General features: G+C 44.0%; 1 protein-coding gene and 1 pseudogene across 2 annotated transcripts; both read right to left on the minus strand.

Moving 5' to 3' along the window:
- Nucleotides 1-36: 36 nt before the first annotated feature.
- Nucleotides 37-16,699, minus strand: LOC135550000 (non-homologous end joining factor IFFO1-like). Of its 2 annotated transcripts, none has more exons than XM_064980421.1 (9): nucleotides 15,394-16,699; nucleotides 10,619-10,679; nucleotides 9,444-9,539; nucleotides 9,037-9,177; nucleotides 8,572-8,753; nucleotides 6,772-6,892; nucleotides 6,120-6,212; nucleotides 5,460-5,590; nucleotides 37-3,553 (listed from the first exon to the last, which is right to left on the minus strand). In XM_064980421.1, exons 1-9 carry the CDS (start codon nucleotides 16,410-16,412, stop codon nucleotides 3,391-3,393), a joined length of 2,007 nt encoding a protein of 668 aa, XP_064836493.1. In that variant the 5' UTR covers nucleotides 16,413-16,699; the 3' UTR covers nucleotides 37-3,390. The 2 variants fall into 2 exon arrangements, with proteins under 2 accessions (XP_064836493.1, XP_064836492.1); XM_064980420.1 differs by having other exon boundaries at nucleotides 6,120-6,215.
- Nucleotides 16,700-20,370: 3,671 nt separating this feature from the next.
- On the minus strand, nucleotides 20,371-24,129 carry LOC135550001 (glyceraldehyde-3-phosphate dehydrogenase-like; annotated as a pseudogene).
- Nucleotides 24,130-25,288: the final 1,159 nt, after the last annotated feature.

Consider the following 25,288-nt stretch of genomic DNA (forward strand, 5'->3'; position numbering starts at 1 on the left):
AAATGAATGGAAACAAATACAACTCCTGGGACCACCGTCTCCTTCAAGATATTTTATTTTGAACACCACTTCCATTAATACATTGATTGTTTTCCTACTGTCTCCAGAAACGTGGAGGTTGTGATGTTATACAGATACACAGTCCCAGATCAATTATATTGGTCTCAACAGAGTACAAGTCTTCTTTTTGCAACCACTTAATCATTATAACGTCTCCATACAATGCTGCTGTTTGACAAATTCCTATTTGTCAGTCACCTGCATTTCAATCATGTTGACCGATATACACTGAGTGTAGAAAACATGAAGAACACCTGCTCTTTCCATTACATAGGCTGACCAGTCAGGGGGTAGGCAATTCCAGTCCTCGAGGGCCTGATTGGTGTCACAGTTTTGCCCCTGCCCCTTCTAAAACACCTGACTCCCATAATCACCTAATCATGATCTTCAGTTTAGAATACAATTTGATTAATCAGCTGTGTTTGCTAGGGATGGAGAAAAAGTGTGACACCAATCAGGCCCCCGAGGACTGGAGTTGCCCACCCCTGCGTGAACGCTATGATCCCTTATTGATGTCACTTGTTAAATCCACTTCAAATCAGTGTAGATGAAGGGGAGGAGACAAGTTAAGGAATGATTTTTAAGCCTTGAGACAATTGAGACAAGGATTGTGTCTGTGTACCATTCAGAGGGTGAATTGGCAAGACAAAAAATGTAAGTGCCTTTGACCGGGGAATGGTAGTCGGTGCCAAGCACACCGGTTGGTGTCAAGAACGGCAACGCTGCTGGGTTTTTCACGCTCAACAGTTTCCCGTCAAGAATGGTCCACCACCCAAAGGACATCCGGCTAACCTGACACAACTGTCGGAAGCATTGGAATCAACATGGGCCAGAATCCCTGTGGAACACCTTCGACACCTTGTAGAGTCCATTCCCCGATGAATTGGGGCTGTTTCAATATTAGGAAGTTGTTCCTAATGTTTGGTATACTCCGTGTATATCATTTGAGACTGGAAATGTAATGTAACTCTTTCACCACATATAATCGTAATTCTCACACAGCTGTTGCTAATATTCATATTTCAACATTGATGTTTTCAAAAGTTTACTTGCTGAGCTTCTGTACACAGTTGCATGACGAGGTATGGCAGTCTATTGATGGCTATGGCGATGCAAGTTTCAAGACGGCTTTTGCTGTTGTTTTCTTCCGTGTTTTACTCTGTTGCGGTAAAGATGAGAGAATTTACTAGGCAGACATTCAAGTCTTATAATATGAAAGATATGCTTTGATTCCCCAGAGAGGCGAACAAGTAAACTCTGAAACATTCTTGCAATACAAGACAGACAGCACTAGACAGAGGTACATGCACACCAACGAAGCTAGTCCTAGAACACACAAAGACACTCCCTATACAATGGCCACCTTTTCACTCATACGGTCCGAAATCGCTTTCTGAAATCTCTTACATGCATTCCTGGCTTCTCTTACATGGATTTGTTTTCTCAGTGTACATTGACATGTTATTTACATTCAGTAACAGCTAGTACAGGTGTTATATGTTAGCATTTTTTATACAGTGTTTATCATTACTGTTGAATATAGATAATTTTGTGCAACCTATATATGGAGATTTACAAACTGTACAATATAGGGGGGTTATTTACAATAGGCTTTCAGACATCAATAAACAAAGGAGCGGCGCGATTCAATCCGGAGCGCGGACAACCTCGTGCTGTAGTGTGATTGAAACGTAAAGGTCGTTTCTCATTGAGCCGACACATGCAGCGTCTACCGTGAACTGGAGTCTCTGCGAACGCGGACACATTGCTTTTAAATGTCAATCTCGCTGTAAACGCTGATCTTCCGCGCTACTGATTTGAATCGAGCCCTTAGATATGTTTGCTGTTTTACGTTTTCTCCAACTGTAAACACTGAGCATGTTCAAGTGCAATGAAACTGCCACATCCAGAGACAAAACCACAGATCTCACAAAGCAGATGGTTAAACACACTGCCCGTGTTCAGATAATAAAGGTCTCGTGTGCTACTACATAAAACATGTCACAGTTTGAGTGCCCTTGAACGAGCTCCCAAAAAAGTTATTCACCTGCTAGCAGTATGTTAGATTGTCCTGAACAGGACCAACATCTACTCTAGCCTACTTCTCCCTTTATCCACGGCCTTTAAACTCATACCTCTTGGCTGTCCATTTTAAAAGTGCACCAAAATAGCAGTCTGATTTCCCCCGTTGATTGATCAGAGAGCTTTTTTGAGTTCAAGATAAAGTCACTGCTGGCTGGGGATTGATACGCTAGCATTGAGTGTGTGCTTTTGTAGGACTTATTTATGTGGGTTGTGATATCAACACTATCCATGGGTCTAATGCAGTATGCTTCTATGTTTGCTTATAGCTTGGAATCACAGCAATGTGCATGACAGTGCAAAGCTCACAGCACCAATGTTTTACTTTTAACTCTAAACTTTATAGCAACGGCTTTTGTGAATTATCTTTGCAAAACTAGATCATATTATCCTCTGCATTTCATATTAAAAAAAAATCTAGCAACTATCATAGCTATCTATCAAAATACATAGCTATCTGAATTTCAATGATGACTGAAAAAGTGCTGAAATAAATGAATCAAGTATGTATGAATATGTAATCAAATAAAGTAAATGATAATAAATTCAACATAAATACAAATGTTGTGAACTTCTGTTAATAACATGTTGTGTATATACGAATGTTGAAGGATGTAAAGCCTTTTTAAGCAATCTTTCTACAGGTTTCCTAGAAGTGGCATCCATTCTTTTAAAAAGGGAAAATAGATCATGAGAAGGACATTAATTATAAAGAAAAGACATTTTCATAGATGACTATCAACAGCTAGGTCCTTTCCCTTTAGCAAATTGCAAATGCTCATTTTGTTTGACTGCAACAGACTACTAGATAATTACTTATCCTGTGCAAATAGTTTGCCATTTTTTTTTGTTTGCCATCAAAACTGCAGCTGTGGTTTCAAATCTTTAACTGCAATGTAACATAAGGCATTTATTCCACAAAAACTGTGTGCAAATAGTTTTTGGTTGGACCTTGCTACAAACAGCAAGGTCAATGTGCAAACTTAACAAAAATGTATATATTTTGATCGTTCATATCATATAAGAAGAGATATAAATAGCACAATGTTAAGAAATTCATTGAAATGTTTTTAAGTGCCATTTAGTCCTATCCTCAGATTAGGTGTTGTAATAACCTGAACCACAAGAGGGCAGTGACGACATATGGCCCTGGAAAGAGTCTGCAAGTTCGACATAATTGATGGCAAAAAATGTAAACAGCAGCACTATCCAGACTATGGTACATCTACAGGGCATCATCAGGAAGGATTAGGACTTCCTCCATGGTAAGTGAGGGACCGTACCACTATTAACCTGTGTTTCACAGTAGGGTTCATCACTTTCAGAGTCTGTGGGTGGGGACGCCTTTTTCCACTCCTTCTCTCCGTCATCAGAGTCTTCCATTGCCGCAGTAATGAGAGGGGGAGATTTCCTGAAAGGGAGACAGAGAGGTGGAGTCAAGACAACAGGCAATGAATGTTCTCGAGACAAGATGACTCAACGGTCCGTATTCATAGCCTGGTCCCAAATCTGTTGAGACGTCTTGCCAACTCCTATGGTCATTGGAGTAATAATAAGTAATAATTGGAGTAATAATGACCATAGGAGATGGCAAAACAGCACAAACTGATCTGGGACCAGGCTACCATACTCACAGATGGGTCAATGTAACGATAGTACAGTGAGGTACAATGTGGCTAATGACAGTACCTGTATTCTCCATTGCGTATACCTGTCTACAATCTTGTGTGTTTATCACTGCCATTGTATGATATGTTGTACTTATCCCTCTGGCATCGTGGAATAGAATATTGTTCTTCTGTCACTAGCATTTCTGTATGTCTAGTATTGCATAGACAGACCTACATCCACGTCTCTTTAATATACTGTATGAAATCTATCAGTACAGTTGGGAGAATTAAAGAGTTAACCTGAGTGCCAAATCTAGGTCCAAAAGGCTCATTAGCTTCTACCCCCAAGCCATAAGACTGCTGAACAATGAATCAAATGGCTACCCGGACTATTTGTATTGACCCCCCGCCTCCCTGTTTATTATCCATGCATAGTCCCTTTACCCCTACCTACATGTACATATTACCTCAATTATCTCGACTAACCTGTACCCCCGACTCGGTACCGTGCCAATGTGACCACAGACAGTGAAGAAGGCACAACAGCATTTCTTCAACCTCAGGAGGCTGAAGAAATTTGGCGTGTTACCTAAAACCCTCACAAACTTTTACAGGATAACTATGGCACCCATCCTGCCGGGCTGCATCATCGCCTGGTACGGCAACTGGCACCGCCCATAACCGCAGGGCTCTCCAGAGGGTAGTGAGGTCTGCATAACGTATCACCGGGGACAAACTACCTGCCCTCCTGGACACCTACGGCACCCGATGTCACAGGATGCCAAAAAGATCATCAAGGACAACAACCACCCGAGCCACTGCTTGTTCACCCCGCTACCATCCAGAAGACGAGGTCAGTACAGGTGCATCAAAGCTGGGGCCGAGAGACTGAAAAATAGCTTTTTTTCTCAAGGCCATCAGACTGTTAAACAGTCATCACTAATACAGTGAAGCTGCTGCCTACATACAGACTTGAAATCATTGGCCACTTTAATAAATGGAACACTAATCACTTTAATAACGCCACTTTAATAATGTTTACATATCGTGCATTACTCATCGCATATGTATATACTGTATTGTATACCGTCTATTGCATTTTGCCTATGCCGCTTGGTCATTGCTCATCCATATATGTATATGTATATATTCTTATTCCATTCCTTTACTTAGATCTGTGTGTATTAGGTAGTTGTTGTGGAATTGTTAGATAACTTGTAAGATATTGCTGCACTGTCGAAACTAGAAGCACAAGCATTTCGCTGCACTCGCAATAACATCTGCTAACCATGTGTATTTGACCAATAACATCTGCTAACCATGCGTATGTGACCAATAAAATTTGATTTGATTTGATACCCCCTGTATATAGCTTCGTTATTGTTATTTTATTGCGTTACTTTTTTAAACTTTAGTTTATTTAGTAAATCTTTTCTTAACTCTTATTTTCTTAAAACTGCATTGTTGGTTAAGGGCTTGTAAGTAAACATTTCATGGTAAAGCCTAAACCTGTTGTATTCGGCACATGGGACAAATTAACATTTGATTTGATTTTGATTTGACATCTTGCTATCTTTTACCTATTTCTGGTATCTAATACCAGGGTATCTCGTTGACCGATTGGATATCTCACACAGGTCCCTCAAACCTAGGGTCTTTTTGAGCCTCTAGGGTGAGCGTTCATCACCATGCGGAGGTGTCTGATACCTGTCCCCACTCTGGGTGATGAGTCTCCTGCACGTCTCCATCTGCACGTCCAGGCCTCGCTTCATGGAACACATCTCCATGTACTCGTGCAGGTGTCGGTTCATGTCACTCTTAGCCGTTGCCAGCTCCAACTGTGGAGATGTAACGTGAGACAATCCATACTGTAAGTTTGCTTTCTGGTTTTGAAGTGTCACCACAAACATGTTGGAGTGATGAGGGGCAGGATCTTTGCGAGCGCAGAACCAATAGGCTGCAGGCGTTTGCATAAATCATTTTTTTCTAGTTTGTGTCTTCTTTTAGGTCGATTGTATTTGTCCTTCCTATCGTTGCCACGGGGAACAGAGAAACTAGCAAATGAGCAAGCAAGAGGAGAGCCTCTGGAAAGACTACACGACCTTCAATTTGTTACTTCAATGTATCTTATCATCTACATAGGAACTAATTTCAACAGAGATTCATGTAAGCACATGGAATGGCTGAATTGTTCATTTCCATAATTTAATAATCCCAGAGAAACGTCTATGTATTTATGGCTCTGTTTACATCTCTGCAGGCTTATAAATAGCCTTATCCTGCAGCAAAGTCCTCATATTGTACAATCTCCAGGGGGACAACTGTGGTACTTGGAGAAGGGCTTTTGTATGTTTGGGTGTGTCTCACCTCGATCTGGTCGATTGTCTCCTGATACTCCTTCTCTCTAGTCTGGAAGAGGGACTCTGTGTCCTTTATCACCTTCTCTATGGACTCCTCCTGCTGCTGCGTGGTGTGTGTGCATGTGTGTGTGTGTGTGCATGTGTGTGAGAGAGAGAGAGAGAGAGAGAGAGAGAGAGAGAAACACATTGTTTTGTGCTTATTTGCCTAATATACATGAGATAAAAGGGATGTCAATCAGTATATGGAAATGTAATATACTGCCAATCCATTGCATAAGTACAGCTCAACTCCAAAGTGTCTCTATTGACCTGCCTCTGTGTGTGTGTGTGTGTGTGTGTGTGTGTGTGTGTGTGTGTGTGTGTGTGTGTGTGTGTGTGTGTGTGTGTGTGTGTGTGTGTGTGTGTGTGTGTGTGTGTGTGTGTGTATGTGTGTGTGTAATTTACACTGTGATCCACTGATCAGGACATATCAATCATGCAATGTTTAAAGTAGGACAGAGACACATAGACAAGGCAGCCCAACCATAAAAATAATTAATAAGCAGGAAGTACAGTGAAACACGCCCTTTAACACAGTTCTGGGATCAGCTTACCGAGACAGCTCCTAACATTAACCATTACAGTGGTGAATACAAAACTTAAATCAGCCAGTGGCCTACCTCTCCCTGGGTCTCCACTGCTCCCAGAGTGTATCCTGGAAAATCCTCCCACAGCAGCAGAGTCTCCTCAGTCTCCTCCCAGGCCAGGCTGTCACAGTCGTCCTCAAACTCACACTCCCTCCTGCAATAGTATGGCTTACTCGTTGTACATATATTTATATACTGAACAAAAATATAAACGCAACATGTAAAGTGTTGGTCCCATGTTTCACGGGCTGAAATGAAAGATCCCAGAAATGTTCCATACGCACAAAAAGCTTATATCTCTGATTTTTCCTGCTCGTGAGAATTTAATCAATTTAATCAATATAATCCATCCACCTGACAGGTGTGGCATATCAAGAAGCTGATCATTACACAGGTGCACCTTGTGCTGGGGACATTAAAAGGCCAGTCTAAAATGTGCAGTTCTGTCACACAACACAATGCCACAGATGTCTCAAGTTTTGAGGGAGCATGCAATTGACATGCTGACTGCAGGAATGTCCACCAGAGCTGTTGCCAGAGAATTGAATGTTAATTTCTCTACCCTAAGCCCCCTGCAACATCGTTTTCGAGAACTTGGCATTACATCCATCCGGCCTCACAACTGCAGACCACGTGTAACCACGCCAGCCAAGGCCCTCCACATCCGGCTTCTCCACCTGTGGGATGGTCTGAGATGAAACACCCAAACGGCTGATGAAACTGTGGGTTTTCACAACCAAAGAATTTCTGCACAAACGATCAGAAACCGCCTCAGGGAAGCTCATCTGTGTGCTCGTCATCCTCATCAGGGTCTTAACCTGACTGCAGTTCGGCGTTGAAACCAACTTCAGTGGGCAAATGCTCACCTTTGACGGCAACTGGCAGGCTGGAGAAGTGTGCCCTTCATCGATGAATCCCGGTTTCAACTGTACCGGGCAGATGGCAGACAGCGTGTATGGCGCTGTGTGGGCGAGTGGTTTGCTGATGCGACAGTTTTCAACAGAGTGCCCCATGGTGGCAGTGGGGTTATGGTATGGACAGGCATAAGCTAAGGACAACGAATGCAATTGTATTTTATCGCTGGCAATTTCAATGCACAGAGATACCGTGACGAGATCCTCAGGCCCGTTGTCGTGCCATTCATCCGCCGCCATCACCTCATATTCTGTACATAATTCCTGGAAGCTGAAAATGTACCAGTTCTTCCATGGCCTGCATACTCACCAGATGTCACCCATTGAACAAGTTTTGGATGCTCTGGATCGACGTGTACGACCGCGTCTTCCAGTTTCACCAATATCGACAAACTTCACACAGACATTGAAGAGGAGTGGGACAACATGCCACAGACCACAATCAACAGCCTGATCAACTTTATGCGAACGACATGTGTTGGGCTGCATGAGGTCACACCAGATACTGACTGGTTTTCTGATCCACACCCCTACCTATTTTTTTTAAGGTATCTGTGACCAACAGATGCATATCTGTATTCCCAGTCATGTGAAATCCAGAGATTAGTGCCTAATTAATTTATTTCAATTGACTGATTTCCTTATATGAACTGTAACTCAGTAAAACCTTTGAAATTGTTGCGTGTTGCGTTTATATTTTTGTTCAGTGTAGTTTACCGGCCGACTCTGGTCCGCTCATTGCTTACAAGTGACAGACTAGTCCTGGTGATGAGCAGTGTGCAAGCTTTTAATCCAGACCAACTCTAACAGTCCTGAATCAAATAATCATGGTCTGAAATTTAGAGTGTCTCCCAAGTTGTGGTGATTGAGACTTTATCAGACCTCGATTGCTGACCATTTCCACATAGTTAGGACTCACAGCTGGTTCAGCATCCTCTGCATCTCCTCGTTGATCTGATTGGCTGACGTGCTACATGACTCCTCATCATTGCCCCTCTCGCTCTCAGAGATGCTGGTTGGCTCATCCCCATCACCGCCTTTAACTGACTGTGCCGCCTGCCTTCGGGGCCGGCGAGTCAGAGTGGAAGGAGGTGTGGCCATCTGCTAGATAAAGGTGGAATAACAGTGTAATAGCAGTGTAATAAAGGTGTAATTAACATGAGTTGACCTAGAAGATATGAGTGGACTTGCTTCCACAGAATGGGTCATGCTGTAATTATACCAATCGACGATTGCTCCAACAGATCTAGAATCAGCTTACCTTGGGAAAATCCTACACTTAACCATTATGGTGGTAAATGCTAAACTGATCTCATATCAGTGTCTAGGGGCTACCTAACATATAGTATAGTTAGTTGTATAGTGGCCTATAAGCAGTCCTGACCTGGAAGATCTGGATCATGTCTTCACAGTTCCTCTGCTGGGCCACATCACACAGGCGAGCCGTGATGTCGATGCGTCTACAGATGTCCATGTCTACCTTCATGGCCTTCTCCTGGATCTTACTGTCCAGATCTGACAGGTTCTGATAGAGAGAGAGGGAAGGAGTGGAGAGTGAGTGACCATCGCAATAGGAAATATGTGTTCCCAAATCTTATTTGTATTTTAAAATACATTTTTGAAGTAAACCGCACCAATGTGTTACCAATTAGAGATGTTCTACGATTTTATAACTCAAAAGTGAGTAGGGCCAAATTCCTATTCTAAGCCATCTCTCATGGGACTACTTTTGAGGTATACAAATCTCAACAACTTGAGTGAGCTATTCCAACGTTGGTATGAGGGACTCACGTTGCTCATTAGGCCTTTGAAGAGGACCAGCTCAGCTTTCAGCTGTTTCACCCTGAGAGCCAGCTCATCCTGACACACCTCACTCTCCTGGAGATCCTGTACGCACGCACACACACACACACACACACACACCTTATTTGCATTGCAAGTATGACATAACATAACTGATTATAAGTATGCATAAAAAATAGAATGGGTGGTGTATTGCATAGTTCATTTGTAGTTCTTTCCAGCTCCAGTTACACAATACCCTATCTCTCTACTACTTCTTTCCAATCAACCCAGCTGATCTGAGGTGGAGTCATAATGTTAGTGTGATGGGAAATTTTAAAAGGGGTAACCTGCAGTTCAAATGATAACAAAGCAGTCGCCCTCCAGCTTTTTAGGTACACAGCTTAGGGATGGGGGGTTCGGAGAAATGCAACCACTATCAAATTCATAGACGGTGCTATGGACACAAGGACTCACCATCCATGAGTTCAAAATGATAGTTTTACCATGTTTTAAAGCTACATTATACAGTGTTTGTTTACAATTACATTGTTTACCAACAATGGAGTAAAACCCACTTCTATTTTGGGTTCTGAGGGGGTTTGACTGTTGAACTAAGCTCACGAGACATTTACATATGTTTTGTTTTTCAATAATCAATGGCTATATGTAATTTATTAAAACATGTATGCGTAACCGATGTGAAATGGCTAGCTAGTTAGCGGTGGTGCGCGCTAATAGCGTTTCAAACGGTGACATCACTCGCTCTGAGGCCTTGAAGTAGTGGTTCCCCTTGCAGAGGCCGCGGCTTTTGTGGCGCGATGGGTAACGATGCTTCGTGGGTGACTGTTGTCGGTGTGCAGAGGATCCCTGGTTCGAGCCCAGGGCGAGGGGACGGAAAAAAGTTAAACTGTTACATTGATGCTGTTGACCCGGATCACTGGTTGCTGTGGAAAAGGAGGAGATCAAAAGATGGGTGAGTGTAACCGATGTGAAATGGTTAGCTAGTTAGCGGTGGTGCGCGCTAATAGCGTTTCAATCGGTGACGTCACTCGCTCTGATGGGTAACGATGCTTCGTGGGTGACTGTTGTCGGTGTGTGCAGAGGGTCCCTGGTTCGGGGACGGACGAAAGTTAAACTGTTACATATGTTGCCCATTATCATTGACACAGCTAAGGGCTTACCTCCTCCAGCTCAGCCACTTTCTCCTGGAGGTCCACCCTGAATGTATATTCTTCCTCCCATCTGTTGAAACACACACACACACACACACGCACACAGTGATCATATAGATGGGAATGGAGATGGATGAGGAAGTCATCACCACAACATCGCACTATCATCACTGTCTCTTCTGGGAAGACAACTTCCAATTACACACCCAATTTTAGCAGTTCAATCCCACAATCACCATTATTGTCTATTTAGGCTATTCTAGTACCTCAATTTTCTCGACCATCTGTGACTGAGTGTAGATAACGTTGTCAAAGGCAACAATGTCTCACAAATAGTATCATAGTAACACTGGATCGAATCCACAAGCTGACAAGGTAAAAATATGTAATTCTGTCCCTGAACAAGGCAGTTAACCCACTGTTCCCAAGCAGGCCGTCATTGTAAATAATGATTTTTTTCTTAACTGACTTGCCTAGTTAAATAAAGGTTAAATAAAAAAATACATGTAAAAAGTTACAGATAACAGATAGAAACCAGGCAGATAGCCTAATACCATCTCCTATAGGCTACAGTGTTGTGCTCATGCGGTTCAATTAACCAATAAGGCCCAAGGGTGTGTGGTATATGGCCAACATACCACAGCTAAGGGCTGTTCTTCTGCACGATGCATCGCAGAGTGCCTGGATACAGCCCTTAGCCGTGGTATATTGGCCATATATCACACACCCCAGAGATGCCTTATTGCTATTATAAACTAGTTACCAACCGTGGAGGTGGAGGCTACTGAGGGAAGGATGGCTCATAATGAGGGCTGGAACAACGCAAATGGAATGGCATCAAACACCATGGAAACCATTGTGTTTGGTGTATTTGATACCGTTCCACTGATTCCGCTCCAGTCATTACCACGAGCCCGTTCTCCCCAATTAAGCTGCCACCAACCTCCTGTATTACCAAAATAACTAGACCAGTAAAAATAAATGCTTTGTCATACCCTTGGTATACGGTCTGATATACCACAGCTGTGAGCCAATCAGCATGAACCGCCCAGTTCATTCTAAAGTTTGATGGAGTTTGTATATCCACGTTGTGTGTCTAATCTCCCTTACTCAGCTGTGTTACAGAACAGGACACCACGTAGTATGCATACAGAGCACCCTGCTGCAACACTTACTGAAGGTGAAGTGGCCTAACCCAGGAGGGTGCATGTGCCATAGTCCACGTTGCCTATACACACTGTTATCAGTCTGCTCAAGTGGGGATGCAGTGTATAGGCCTACAGTAGCCTGTTGTTTTACATTTACATTTAAGTCATTTAGCAGACGCTCTTATCCAGAGCGACTTACAAATTGGTATTGTTAACAGTATACGTGGGTAGCCTATGCTGTAAATTCAACCTGGTCTCAGAGCATTTTGTATTATTCTGTACGTAAATCCGAGACACTCCATTTAGTATCTGTTATGTTTCGTATGGTATGTATTCAATTGTGGATGTCCATCACCCATTTCATATAATATGTTACGAATTACAAAACGCACTATATGCTACGAATTTGCAAAATGTATGATATGTTAACCTTTGGGGAGACGATCGCATTATACGCCCACCCATCCACCCAGACCAACCAGTCTTTTATCCCACAGGCCATAAACTTTCCGAATCTGCACATAAAATGAAATAATATACTTTTATTGCTGCATTTTTACACAATTAATTTAACCCTAGTAAAAATTCCCTGTCAGTTAGGATCACCACTTTATTTTAAGAATGTGAAATGTCAAAATAATAGTAGAGAGAATGATTTATTTCAGCTTTTATTTCGTTCATCACATTCCCAGCGGGTCAGAAGTTTACATACACTCAATTAGTATTTGGAAGCAATGCCTTTAAATTGTTTAACTTGGGTCAAACATTTTGGGTAGCCTTCCACAAGCTTCCCACAATAAGTTGGGTGAATTTTGGCCCATTCCTCCTGGCAGAGCTGGTGTAACTGAGTCAGGTTAGTAGGCCTCCTCGCTCGCACACGCTTTTTCAATTCTGCCCACAAATCTTCTATAGGATTGAGGTCACTCCAATACCTTGACTTTGTTTTCCTCAAGTCATTTTGCCACAACTTTGGAAGTATGCTTTGGGTCATTGTCTATTTGGAAGACCAATTTGCAACTAAGCTTTAACTTCCTGACTGATGTCTTCAGATGTTTCTTCAATATGTCCACATAATTTTCCCACCTCATGATAACATCTATTTTGTGAAGTGCACCAGCTCCTCCTGCAGGAAAGCACCCCCACAACATGATGCTGCCATTCCCATACTTCATGGTTGGGATGGTGTTCTTCATCTTGCAAGCCTCCCCCCTTTTCCTCCAAACATAACGATGGTCATCGATGGCCAAACAGCTCTATTTTTTGTTTCCTTGCTCCAAAAAACATTGCTCCAAAAGGTACGATCTTTGTCCCCATGTGCAGTTGCAAACCGGAGTCTGGCTTTTTTATGGCGGTTTTGGAGCAGTGGCTTCTTCCTTGCTGAGCGGCCTTTCAGGTTATGTCGATATAGGATCGTTTTACTGTGGATATAGATACTTTTGTACCTGTTTCCTCCAGCATCTTCACAAGGTCCTTTGCTGTTGTTCTGGGATTGATTTGCACTTTTTGCACTAAAGTACGTTCATCTCTATGAGACAGAACACGTCTCCTTCCTGAGTGGTATGAAGGCTGTGTGGTCTCATGGTGTTTATACTTGCGTACTATTGTTTGTACAGATGAATGTGGTACCTTCAGGCATTTGGAAATTGCTCCCAAGAACAAACCAGACTTGTGGAGGTCTACAATGTTTTTTCTGAGGTCTTGGCTGATTTCTTTTCATTTTCCCATGATGTCAAGCAAAGAGGCACTGAGTTTGATGGTAGGCCTTGAAATACATCCACAGGTACACCTCTAATTGACTCAAATGTTGTCAATTAGCCTATCAGAAGCTTCTAAAGACATTACATAATTTTCTGTAATTTTCCAAGATGTTTAAAGGCACAGTCAACTTAGTGAATGTAATCTTCTGACCCACTGGAATTGTGATACAGTGAATTATAAGCGAAATAATCTGTCTGTAAACAATTTTTGGAAAAATTACTTGTGTCATGCACTATAGTTTGTTTACAAGAAATTTGTGGGGTGGTTGAAAAACGAGTTTTAATGACTCCAACCTAAGTGTATGTAAACTTCTGACTTCAACTGTATATGGTTGTCACTGTTTTTAATGTTGTTGTTTTATATTGTTGAACCCTGACTGCACAACAAATTTCCCAATTGGGACAATAAAAATAACTTGAACCCTACTTTCGGTTTTGCCTTAGGTATACACTGTATAAGTTGAATGGAAAATGAAGTTACATTCTATTCTAGCTTCACACAGCCCCCTGGAGACTTATTACACAAAAAAACGAATTGTATGTTACTGTATTGTTATGAGACAGTTGTTTGACATGCGATCTAAGGCAGATGATTGGAAATGTTCCCATGTTGAACAATTTGACCTTCTCAATAAAAGAGAATTAAAGGAAGGTGTTTCAGCTGGCAAGGCATAGAGGATGGTGAACAGAGAGTTGACGTTGCCTTGTTGCCATTAACATTCAGACAGTGGATTATAGGCTGTAGTGAAGGTTACTGGTGTCATTTAGTGATGTCAGCATCTTCTCACAGATGCTGCAGAAGGCGAGTGCTCGCATGCGATGGGTGAGGGGGTGAGAGAGGGCGAAAGAGAGAGGAACAGGGAGTTTGTGTGTGGAAGAGAGAAATAGAGTGGGAGAGGGTTCAAGTGAGAAAAAGAGGGGCAAGAGAGGGAGTGATAGAGAGAGTGTGAGAGAGGAAGAGAAAGTGGGAACAAGAAAAAGAGAGAATAATGTGAACAGCCGCTAGTGGCCCCACTAGCGGTCACAGGTTTCAGTACAGTGCTGCATTGCAGGTGGTGAGACGAAACGCAGATGGGCGGAGGAGGGAGAGGGGGAGAGAGAGAGAGAGAGAGAGAGAGAGAGAGAGGCAGGCCATGTGAGAGAGAAAAAAACATTGTATTGCTGACTTCTCCCCAGCCAATTCAGCCCTCTCTAGATAATCTCCTATTGGTTAAGAGATTGGCCAGTGCTGTTCTTTTAAACGCTGTGATTAACCATGTTTGAACTATGATCCCCAACCAGCCTATGGTGAAGCCTTGTAATGGCATATCACTTGGGAAGTACAGGGGCAATTTGAAGACAAAAAGTAGAGTGGCTAAAACACTTCAATGTTTACAGAGTAACCAGAAGCCATCTTATGGAGGATGATGATGATGATGATGATGATGCCTCTTCATTTAAACTCAGTTCTAAGATAGTAGTACTTTGGCAGCATGATCATAAGCTGGACAACCATAAAGCCTGTAATATAGCGCTGCCTTATATTTCAAGATGCTTATGCAAATCATGTAGACCTTGCATGATGATGTAATGTTCTTTTCTTGTGTTCTGAGGTGTAATTTGGTATGAAGAAAGCAAAAACACACTATGGTTGATTAGGCTCAAATCAGGCTACTGTTCGACAAGACTTTGGCAGAAGGACACAGATGTTATGGTATCTGTAACTATAAAAAGGATGGGGGGGGGGGGGCTGCACAACCCCTTCACTCTCCAGGAGGGTTGGCCAATCCTGGGGTATAGAGACAATAAATGACATGACACATCAGGCCTACAGTTGACAATAACATAGGCTTAAAGCCCCAGGCCTTTAACTATAATGGTTAGACCGCTTCCTACATACCTGCGTTTATACTCATCCCTCTCTCGTTTCACCTTGCCCAACACGTTGTACAGGGCCCGTATCTCAGGGGTGATGGTGTCGATTTGTACACCTACTCCGTCCGTTTGGGCACAAGGCACACCCGTGCCCGTTATGCGCGAATCCCTCCCCGCGCCAAATCTGCGGTCGTGGTTGTAGGACCAAACGGTGCCGGGAAGGAACCGGGGAGGCGGGTTAGTAGACATACCAGTCCCAAAACGGAAATATTTCTCGTTAATGTTGGATATCGTCTCGCAAGGATCGGTAGGGGTTAATAAAGGACTGATAGAAATATGTGGAGTGAGTTGGTTGGAATTGAGGTTGCAATTCGAGTCAGTCAGAGTCGAGTTCCTAAATACTGATTTGCTGTTGGACTCAAAGACGGGAGTTGTAGGCCTGTTGAGTGATGGAGAGAGAAGGCCTCCGGGCAGGTATGCAGAATTATTGACGTTCTGGAGGGGGATATGTCCGGGTCTAACTGCGATGGACCCTACAAAACCAGTCTGGACTCCCATTTCCTTAGTCAATGGCTTTTTCCTATGTCCTTCTCCTGAATTGTCCTCATTATTTTCCAAAGCCTGCTGAAGCTGTTTCTCTAAAGCTTTATTCCGACGCTCCAGCTCATGAACTTTAGCCAAAAAGCAGCGGAAGCGCAAATTCAGGGTCTTGAGAACACTGATGTTGGAGCCCAAGTCATTACGCAGGGCCATCGCTGCGGGGGGCGGCGGCGCACGGTGCATGTTGTTCAGGTGCAGATACCCGAGTCCCGAAGGTGGCAGCGCACTAAATTCCAGGCCAGATAGCCCATCTTGTCCAAAGCCAGTGTGCTCACCCAAAATGAAGCCTGAGTCAGGTGCACCGTATGAGTCTAGGCCTGTCATGGAAGAATCCGAATTGCTGCCCATCTGGTTATGCTGCTGTTGCTGAACTAGGTACGCGTTCTCCCCCATTAACGGATTCATGCTTGCGTATGAAAATCTGAAATGTTCGAAATCCGGCATGAAAACAGACTTCTTAATTTAGCTTGAAAGCTAACTCCTGTTGCAAATGATGGCCTTACTTGCTCTATCCCTAACAGCCTTGTCCTGTGAAGAGTTAGCATATGCGTCCTACCAGGACAGAATAAGATAACTGAACAAAATACAATAATTTATAGGCTATAGGTAAAAAAGTGCTATTGAACAAGTAGAATATCCCACGTCTTAAAATTACACCCGTCAGTGACTAAAAAAAGCCGCAGCAATCAAGCGGTGAAGGCTACTTGGCTGGCCGCAGAGCAACTACTAACTTTGGCGTAGGGATGTCTGCCGAAGTAACAGTACAGTCAAGACCATCGCCAGACAGAAATAAACAAGCTACTGCGGGTTTTAACTACCGCCACGACTAGAGTAAACGCGCAATAACCCACTGCTTGGTTTGAGTAAATTCTCGACACGTTTCATGAATGTCACATTGTGTTTATTTTACCCTACACGTGAGTAATATCAATGGCATTATTGTCTGTAAGTCTAACTATGTCACCATTATTTCAATCAATGAAGGCTCACGGTTTAGGAGTTTTACGGCACCCTCGGCATCCCTTGGGGACGTCAGAGAGAGCCCATAATAACGTTGCCTGTAAGGTTCTCTGTTCATATTGTCTAAAAGCTAGGGGCTACTGGCTTACTGAAACGTTTGGACTGTGCTTTGTGCAAAAGTAGGCCTACACCTAGTTGAAATGTATGTTACATATGCTCCATTACACAATTTCCTGTTGTTTGATCGAGGAGGGCTGAAATATGGTAAAATACATTTCATTTTATTTGACACATACATACAAACAATAGAGAACATACTAAAAAAAAGTTGAATGTTGTCCATTGGATCAGTGGAGAGAAGAGTGTGACTTGCTGACAGGCCACGCCCTCTTAGTGTGGATAGATGTTGCAGTTGGTCATGAATTCCTGACGCATCTTGTGTAGATCCCCCCCCCCCTCCCAGCACCTGATCTATGTCAATCTCTGGCCTGCCGTTCACTGAAATGTCAGAGGGTATTACATATTTACTAACATCACAAGATCCTCTTCCAATAGCATTTTCAACATGTACCATGGTAACTGAAGTGGCATTCCCAGTTGCAATGGAGGATGTTGCTCTTTTCTCAATGGGAGTTTTCACAGTACTGGTAGACTGGTCGGGTGTATACTGACTTGTAATTGAGGAGAATAGTGTTATCTCAAATGTTCTGGTGGTCTTCGTTGTAGTAGAATTTTCAGGCCTTAACAGACTTGAATTTGTGGATGTTGGTATCATCTCAGTGGTTGTATTCTGTGTTCTGGTAGCATAGGGAAGGGCATAAATCAAAGATGTAGTTGGTCTCTTCACAATAGTTGCTATGTTACCATGATCCTGTCCTGAGCGAGTGAAAGGACAGAAACAATCAACTTAAAGAGATTGTTTTCTACAGAAAGATCTGTGAAGTAAACAATGCATAGAATGCGTTTGCCACACTTCTCTAAAAACATCCCAAAATGACTTGTCAATACTTAAATCAGACTTCTATTGACACAATATCACTCCAGAAGATCTGTGTTCATCTATGTTTATGGAACATAACTTTTCCCAAAGATTTTTAGAATATGTCTTTACTCCCAAGCCATACATAGTTTACTTCATTAGGGCTTTCTGTAGAGCCTGTATTTTAAACAAATTGTATGTATTTTAAATAAGTAAGAACACAAACCAATTAGGATTGCAGTAAAAACCCAGAAAGCTATCCCTTTAAGTAGTAGTTAAAGGGAGCATCCAGCCAGGACGGGTTGTGCCGGCTCAGCGCTCCTGGTCTCCAGTACGTCTCCTCGGTCCAGGATATCCTGCGCCGGCTCTACGCACTGTATCGCCAGTATGCCTTCACAGCCCAGTGCGTCCTGTGCCAGCGCCCCGCACTTGTCGGGCTAAAGTGAGCATCCAGCCAGGACGGGTTGTGCAAGCTCTACGCTCCAGACCTCCAATGTGCCTCCACAGTCCAGTACGTCCTGTGCCTGCTCCCCGCACTCGCCCTGAGATGTGTGTCACCAGCCCAGTACCACCAATGCCGGCACCACGCATCAGGCCTCCAGTGCGCCTCCACAGTCCAGAGCTTCCGGCGACAGTTCCCAGTCCAGAGCTTCCGGCCACAGTTCCCAGTCCAGAGCTTCCGGCCACAGTTCCCGGTCCAGAGCTTCCGGCGACAGTTCCCAGTCCAGAGCTTCCGGCGACAGTTCCCAGTCCAGAGCTTCCGGCGACAGTTCCCAGCCCAGAGCTTCCGGTGACAGTTCCCAGCCCAGAGCTTCCGGTGACAGTACCCAGCCCAGAGCCTCCAACGACGGTCCACAGTCCGGAACCTCCAACGACGGTCCACAGTCCGGAACCTTCAACGACGGTCCACAGTCCGGAACCTTCAACGATGGTCCACAGTCCCGAGCCTCCAACGACGGTCCACAGTCCAGAACCTCCAACGACGGTCTACGGTCCGGAACCTCATGAGACGGTCTGCGGTCCGGAACCTCATGAGACTGTCTGCGGTCCGGAACCTCATGAGACGGTCTGCGGTCCGGAACCTCATGAGACGGTCTGCGGTCCAGAACCTCATGAGACGGTCTGCGGTCCAGAACCTCATGAGACGGTCTGCGGTCCGGAACCTCATGAGACGGTCTGCGGTCCGGAACCATCAGCGACGGTCTGCGGTCCGGAACCTCCAGCAACGGTCTGCAGTCCGGAGCCAACAGCAGGGGTTCTCAGTCTAGAGCCAACAGAAGGGGTTCTCAGTCCAGAGCCTCCTGTGACGATCCACGGTCCGGTTCCTCCGGCGACAATCCATGGTCCGGTTCCTCCTGCGACGATCTCCGCACCAGAGCCACCATGGAGGGAGACGTCGGATCTGCGAGCGGAGTGGGTCCTTCGTCCCACACCGGAACCGCCCCCGACGGTAGATGCCCACCCGGACCCTCCCCTATTGAGTCAGGTTTTGCGGTCGGAATCCGTACCTTTGGGGGGGGGGAACTGTCACGCCCTGACCATAGTAAGCTGTTTATTCTCTGTGTTGGTTGGGGCGTGATAGAGACTAGGGTGGGTCATCTAGGTTATTTGTATGTCTATGTTGGCCTGATATGGTTCCCAATCAGAGACAGCTGTTTATCGTTGTCTCTGACTGGGGATCATATTTAGATAGGCATTTCCTCATTTGTGTTTGTGGGATCTTGTGTACATTTAGTTGCCTGAGTGCACAACAGTAGCTTCACGTTTCAGTTGGTTGGTTGGTTGTTTTGTTCAGTGAGTTTCGGTTTATTAAAATTATGTGGAACTCTACGCACGCTGCGCTTTGGTCTACTCATTACGACGAGCGTGACAACATGTGACTATATTTTGTATAGTTTGATCTAAAAAGGTGAACTTTAAATATTTTAACCATTTTAATTTTGGAGAAATTCACTGAGGATGGGCCCCCTGAGGATGGGCCCCCTTCCTCCTCTGAGGAGCCTTCACTGCTAGCTGTTGAAAATAAATGAACCATTATCTTATCATGATAATTAAAGGAGTTGACTATAGGTGGAAGAAGGTTCCTGTTGTCAGACTTGAGCAAATGACTGGCAGATTGTGGCATGCCATTCATGGTCCAAATGCTATGTTTCACCGCCTCTGTGCAGCTTTAATGAAATGTACCACGACAAGCCTGCTAGAATGTACCATGAGAACACTTCAACAACAGAAGACGACAAACACTTCACAAACAGAATACTTTTATTGTGTGACCGAGTGTATTAAGGCAGAAATATTTTGCAGGCAAAAACAAGACTCCATCCTCTGCCACAGAAATGTCACTTATTTTAAACCTGTTGCTATGTACTTTGCTACCGGTTCTTTCTCTGGCGGTGGACTGGTGGGATGTCCGTTCAGGAGAAGGAAGATGTCATGGGATGTATATTGCGTATATGGGATGTATATTGTATATAATATATATATATATATATATTGTGTGTGTAGGTCTGGATACATACATTTACATTTAAGTCATTTGGCAGACGCTCTTATCCAGAGCGACTTACAAATTGGTGAATTCACCTTCTGACATCCAGTGGAACAGCCACTTTACAATAGTGCATCTAAATCATTTAAGGGGGGGGTGAGAAGGATTACTTTATCCTATCCTAGGTATTCCTTAAAGAGGTGGGGTTTCAGGTGTCTCCGGAAGGTGGTGATTGACTCCGCTGTCCTGGCGTCGTGAGGGAGTTTGTTCCACCATTGGGGGGCCAGAGCAGCGAACAGTTTTGACTGGGCTGAGCGGGAACTGTACTTCCTCAGTGGTAGGGAGGCGAGCAGGCCAGAGGTGGATGAACGCAGTGCCCTTGTTTGGGTGTAGGGCCTGATCAGAGCCTGGAGGTACTGCGGTGCCGTTCCCCTCACAGCTCCGTAGGCAAGCACCAGTTGCTATACCATGAGACTAGCTTGACAAAGTGGTCATTGAGTGCAATGCCTACGCCGGCGTCGAAGATTGAGGAACGTTTGTCACCATTGAAGTCAGTGGAAACCACCTGAGGGGAGAGCAACAGGCTCATTACGTGAAAAACAGAAATGTTTTAGTTCATATGACCTTTAGGTTCAGTTCATGAGAGCAGGGAAAGCCCTGTTCATGTAGTCTTAAAATGCATCCTTCCTTGTTTCCTTCATTGTGGTACTCACTGACATGATTAGGGACTGCAACACAGACCCTTGCTCACACCTATCAAATCATGCTCGAACAGTGATTTCTATAAGTATGGAAGGAATGATGCATTTGATAGTATTCAAGCAGGGTCTTGGAATGGGAAATATTTACCTGGTCCTCTGTGTATCCCATAATTCCTTTCATGGGTCCTGTGGAGGCCTCCTTGATGACTCTCTTGATCTCTTCATAAAGGGCCTGAGGCAGACAGGAGAAAACATTATTCATGTAGAACAAGAATGTAACTAAATGGAAACAAATTACAATGTATTAAGTCCCTGTTGTGTGTTACATTTACAGTAACTACAGGAAAGGTGCAAAAACAATGGTAGCTTGGAGGGTGGTCAAGGGAATTAAGTAGAGCTACTCTGAATTCCTGTTTTTTTACCCCTTTTTCATGATATCAAATTGGTAGTTACAGTCTTGTCCCATCGCTGCAACTCCCCTACAGACTCGGGAGTGGCGGAGGTCAAGAGCCATTCGTCCTCCGAAACACGACCCTGCCAAGCCGCACTGTTTCTTGACACACTGCTCGCTTAACCCGGAAGCCAGACACATCAATGTGTCGGAGGAAACTCCATCCATCTGGCGACCGGAAGTCAGCTTGCAGGCACCCGCCCCGCCACAAGGAGTCGCTAGAGCACGATGGGACAGGGAAATCCCGGCCAGCCAAACCCTCCCCTAACCCGGACAACGCTGGGCCAAATGTGCGCCGCCTCATGGGTCTCCCGGTCACGGCCGGCTGTGACACAGCCTGATCAAAGAGTAGCTCTACTCGTGTAGAACATCTTGTATTTTAATAAAATACCCCAAAAAGTGTAGAGAGGTGACAAGACTTACGGCCTTCTCAAGACGGATAGTCAGGTCAACCACGGGCACGTTGGGGGTGGGAACACGGAAGGCCATGCCGGTCAGCTTTGTGTGGGTCAGAAGGTTCAGTTAAATCTACATTCTGGGATAATAAAACAATGACAGCCCTGCCACTTGTTTTGATATACAGCTGAGGGATGGGGCTATAATATTGTTTTCATGCTTTCGAATGTTGAGACTCGCCCTTAGTGAAAAGGACTATACAAATCCCATCCATTATCACTATGGTCATAAAACCTCCATTACGAAACCAATGGTCCTGGATTGGTTCTTACCCATTCAGCTCGGGGATAACCTTGCTCACCGCCTTAGCGGCGCCGGTGGAGGCAGGGATAATGTTCTGGCTGGCACCAGTCTCTTCTGAGTGGCTGTGACGGAGTGAACTGAGTTCTGGGGGAGGAAACAAGTGATATGGATGCTAGTCTATGCAGGGTTTTGTTCATTAGGCACCAAAAGGAAGAAAACAGGAAGTTACTATCTGAAATTAACCATATTTTCTTTTTCTGTTGTGTGCTCTGATAAACATGACTCAGAACTTGTGCAGAGCAGAAACATGAGCGTTGTTAGCATGTATATTAATCGAGATCTCAATGTCAGCATCAGTGCTGACCCACTTTTATCACTACATTCCAGTCCGTGTGATAATTGTGCTTTTTTAACACAATTATCATCCGTTCTTACCATGAGACCCTCAATGATGCCAAAGTTGTCGTTGATAACCTTGGCGATTGGAGCCAGGCAGTTAGTTGTACAGGAGGCGTTGCTTTGAGGACGTGACATCATTATCAACATAATCTATTTCCTCCCACTAGGAAGAACCCAACATCATTTCAACTGTATCGTCAGCAGCACCAAGTCACTCCTCCACCCACCTTTGACCCACATTAAATCCTGCCTTTCCAAAGTAAAATAGTTTCCTATGTTACCTAATCTGAATTGTTTTCTTACCTCAAGGAGTTATGCAACTTCCATAGAATTTGAAGATAAGGCTTATGGAAATCAATGGAAAGTAAACAATGCTTACGATGAGAGTACATTTTTCTTTACAAAACCATTGTTGAAAACAGTTATTTTCCAAAATCTGTCAAACACAGGACCTTGTTTAGTGATATTGTCCCAAAGTTTAATTGAAGTGTGTGAGCAATTGTAGGATGTGTTTAGGGCATGTTTCATACTCGCATTCTCTGTAAGACTGAGGGATGATTTTTGTCCTGCTGGAACTGAGTGTGAGTGTCTGTCTGATTCAGCAATTGTTTGTACATGTGACATGTCACCCTGTGGCAGGAATGTTTGTACATGTCACACTGCTCCTTTAAAATAATGTCATGGGTGGAGGGGGGAGGGGCTTACCTGACAACCTTCAGGGAGTTATCGTAATTACATTTACATTACATTTAAGTCATTTAGCAGACGCTCTTATCCAGAGCGACTTACAAATTGGGATGATGGTGGTTGACGCCCATCACGAACATGGGGGCATCGGCGCTGGGGGCGGAGATGATGACTCTCTTGGCACCTCCTTGCAGGTGAGCCTGTGAGAGGTCAACGGGCATGTTTGTGTAACAACATATACACAGCATCAAGGCTGCCTTGCTTGGTTCAGTCGCATGCAGCTGATGCAAAATCGTCAGTCTGTAGGGAAAAAATGAAGGTATCAATGTGAACAATTTACAGCACAAAAATACATGCTCACAGCATAAAAACACAATGCTCACTTGCTGCTCACCCACAACCTTATAGCCACGAAGTCTTATATATATATATATATATATATATATATATATATATATATATATATATATATCCACCAAATTCAAGTATAGACCATTGTCAATATGACCTACTGCTAGCGAAGAGGTACTAACAGAGGCCTTGTCGATGGTGGTGAACACACTGGTAGATTCCACAACATAGTCAGCGCCAGCCTCGCCCTACTTGATCTGGGAAGGGTCCCTCCTGAAGATGGCAAAGAGATAGAAGTTAGGATTAGAATTACAGAGAAAAGGGAAAAGGAACAACACTTACTCATGGATAAATGGGATGTGGAGGTTGCCAATGATCAGCGTGTCATTCTCTTGCCTCACTTCACTGCGTTTCCAAACACCGTGGGTGGAGTGATATTTGAACATGTCGAGCTATGGAACAGTGGTAGAGAGCTGGTCAGTGATATTACATACAATCTTTAGGGAGGTGTTGAATATGTGTACAGTAAACTTGTACACCTGAGATATTTCTTGTTAAACCGAAACAGACCTGACCCACTCAAGGTCTGACTTCAGTAAAACAGGTTAATATTTCTCAATTTATTTCAATTTCCACACCTTTTAAATGGTATATTTGTCAGTATATAAAGCAGTAGCCTATATAAAGTTCTCACCATGTTGTCCAAGCCGATGAAGGGGTCTTCGATGGCAACGATATTGACCTCTCCGCACTTGGCGGCAGCACGGGTCACCAGGCGTCCAATACGCCCAAATCTGTGAAGCGAAATCAGATAGTTTTACGATTAATCCCCATGTATCCATATGACCATACCAGCAGGTGGCAGCAGCCCTATACCGACAAATCTACAAGGCCTGCCAACCTTGACCGATAACAATACTTGACATTTGCAGCCCAGAGCCTTTGTTTATGCCTCATATGGTTGGGTTTGTGCAGCGTGCTGACCCATAGAACAGATAAGTGCGGGTTGAGGACACAAATTGTAGAAGCAGGGAAGGGACAAGGCTGGTCAGTGTAACATTTGTCGTTTACCTATCCAGTAGTCTGATGTCAAGATTAATCCACGCTCCACACTATCAGTTGTGCATATCTAGCTCCCTCAACCCCAAAAGAATGGAAAAGAGGAGTACCGCAAATGACATGGTGCGCATCTTGGGTAACACAGACTTCAACAGAAGACCACTTAATGTATGAAAATAGTTCAGGAACATGGAGTGTAATTCCCCTTTAAATGCCCAGTTGCAGCATAACTTGGGGGGTAAAGTTCAGTGGAATAAATACTGTATGTACGGTATGCACCGTTCCCTTTACTGTTTAACTCGAGCAGACTACTGATAGGCCCACATTAGTCAAATACTGTCAACGCTGGAGACTTAAGTTGTCACCAACCTCCTGTGGTCAGAAACAACACAGGGCGAAAAACAAGTGTTTGGTAACAGTTTGGTCAAAGTAAATTTTGTTCTGCGCCCACTTTCCCAAAAGCTTTAAGATGCTAAGTTCATTGTTAGAACCATAGAACCATAGGATCCTATGGTTCTATGATTAACTTAGCCTTAAAAGATGCTT

The sequence above is a fragment of the Oncorhynchus masou genome, chromosome 12, assembly GCF_036934945.1.
Source record: "Oncorhynchus masou masou isolate Uvic2021 chromosome 12, UVic_Omas_1.1, whole genome shotgun sequence".
Classification (NCBI taxonomy): domain Eukaryota; kingdom Metazoa; phylum Chordata; class Actinopteri; order Salmoniformes; family Salmonidae; genus Oncorhynchus; species Oncorhynchus masou.

What these genes read in the sequence shown, in the direction of transcription:
- LOC135550000 (XM_064980420.1), bottom strand. Translation starts at nt 16,412, where the DNA reads ATGCCGGATTTCGAACATTTCAGATTTTCATACGCAAGCATGAATCCG. An exon ending in AGACAATCGACCAGATCGAG is followed by an intron (nt 5,591 to 6,119) that starts GTGAGACACACC and finishes ACATCTCCACAG; the next exon opens with TTGGAGCTGGCAACGGCTAA. An exon ending in ATCACCCAGAGTGGGGACAG is followed by an intron (nt 3,554 to 5,459) that starts GTATCAGACACC and finishes TCTCCCTTTCAG; the next exon opens with GAAATCTCCCCCTCTCATTA.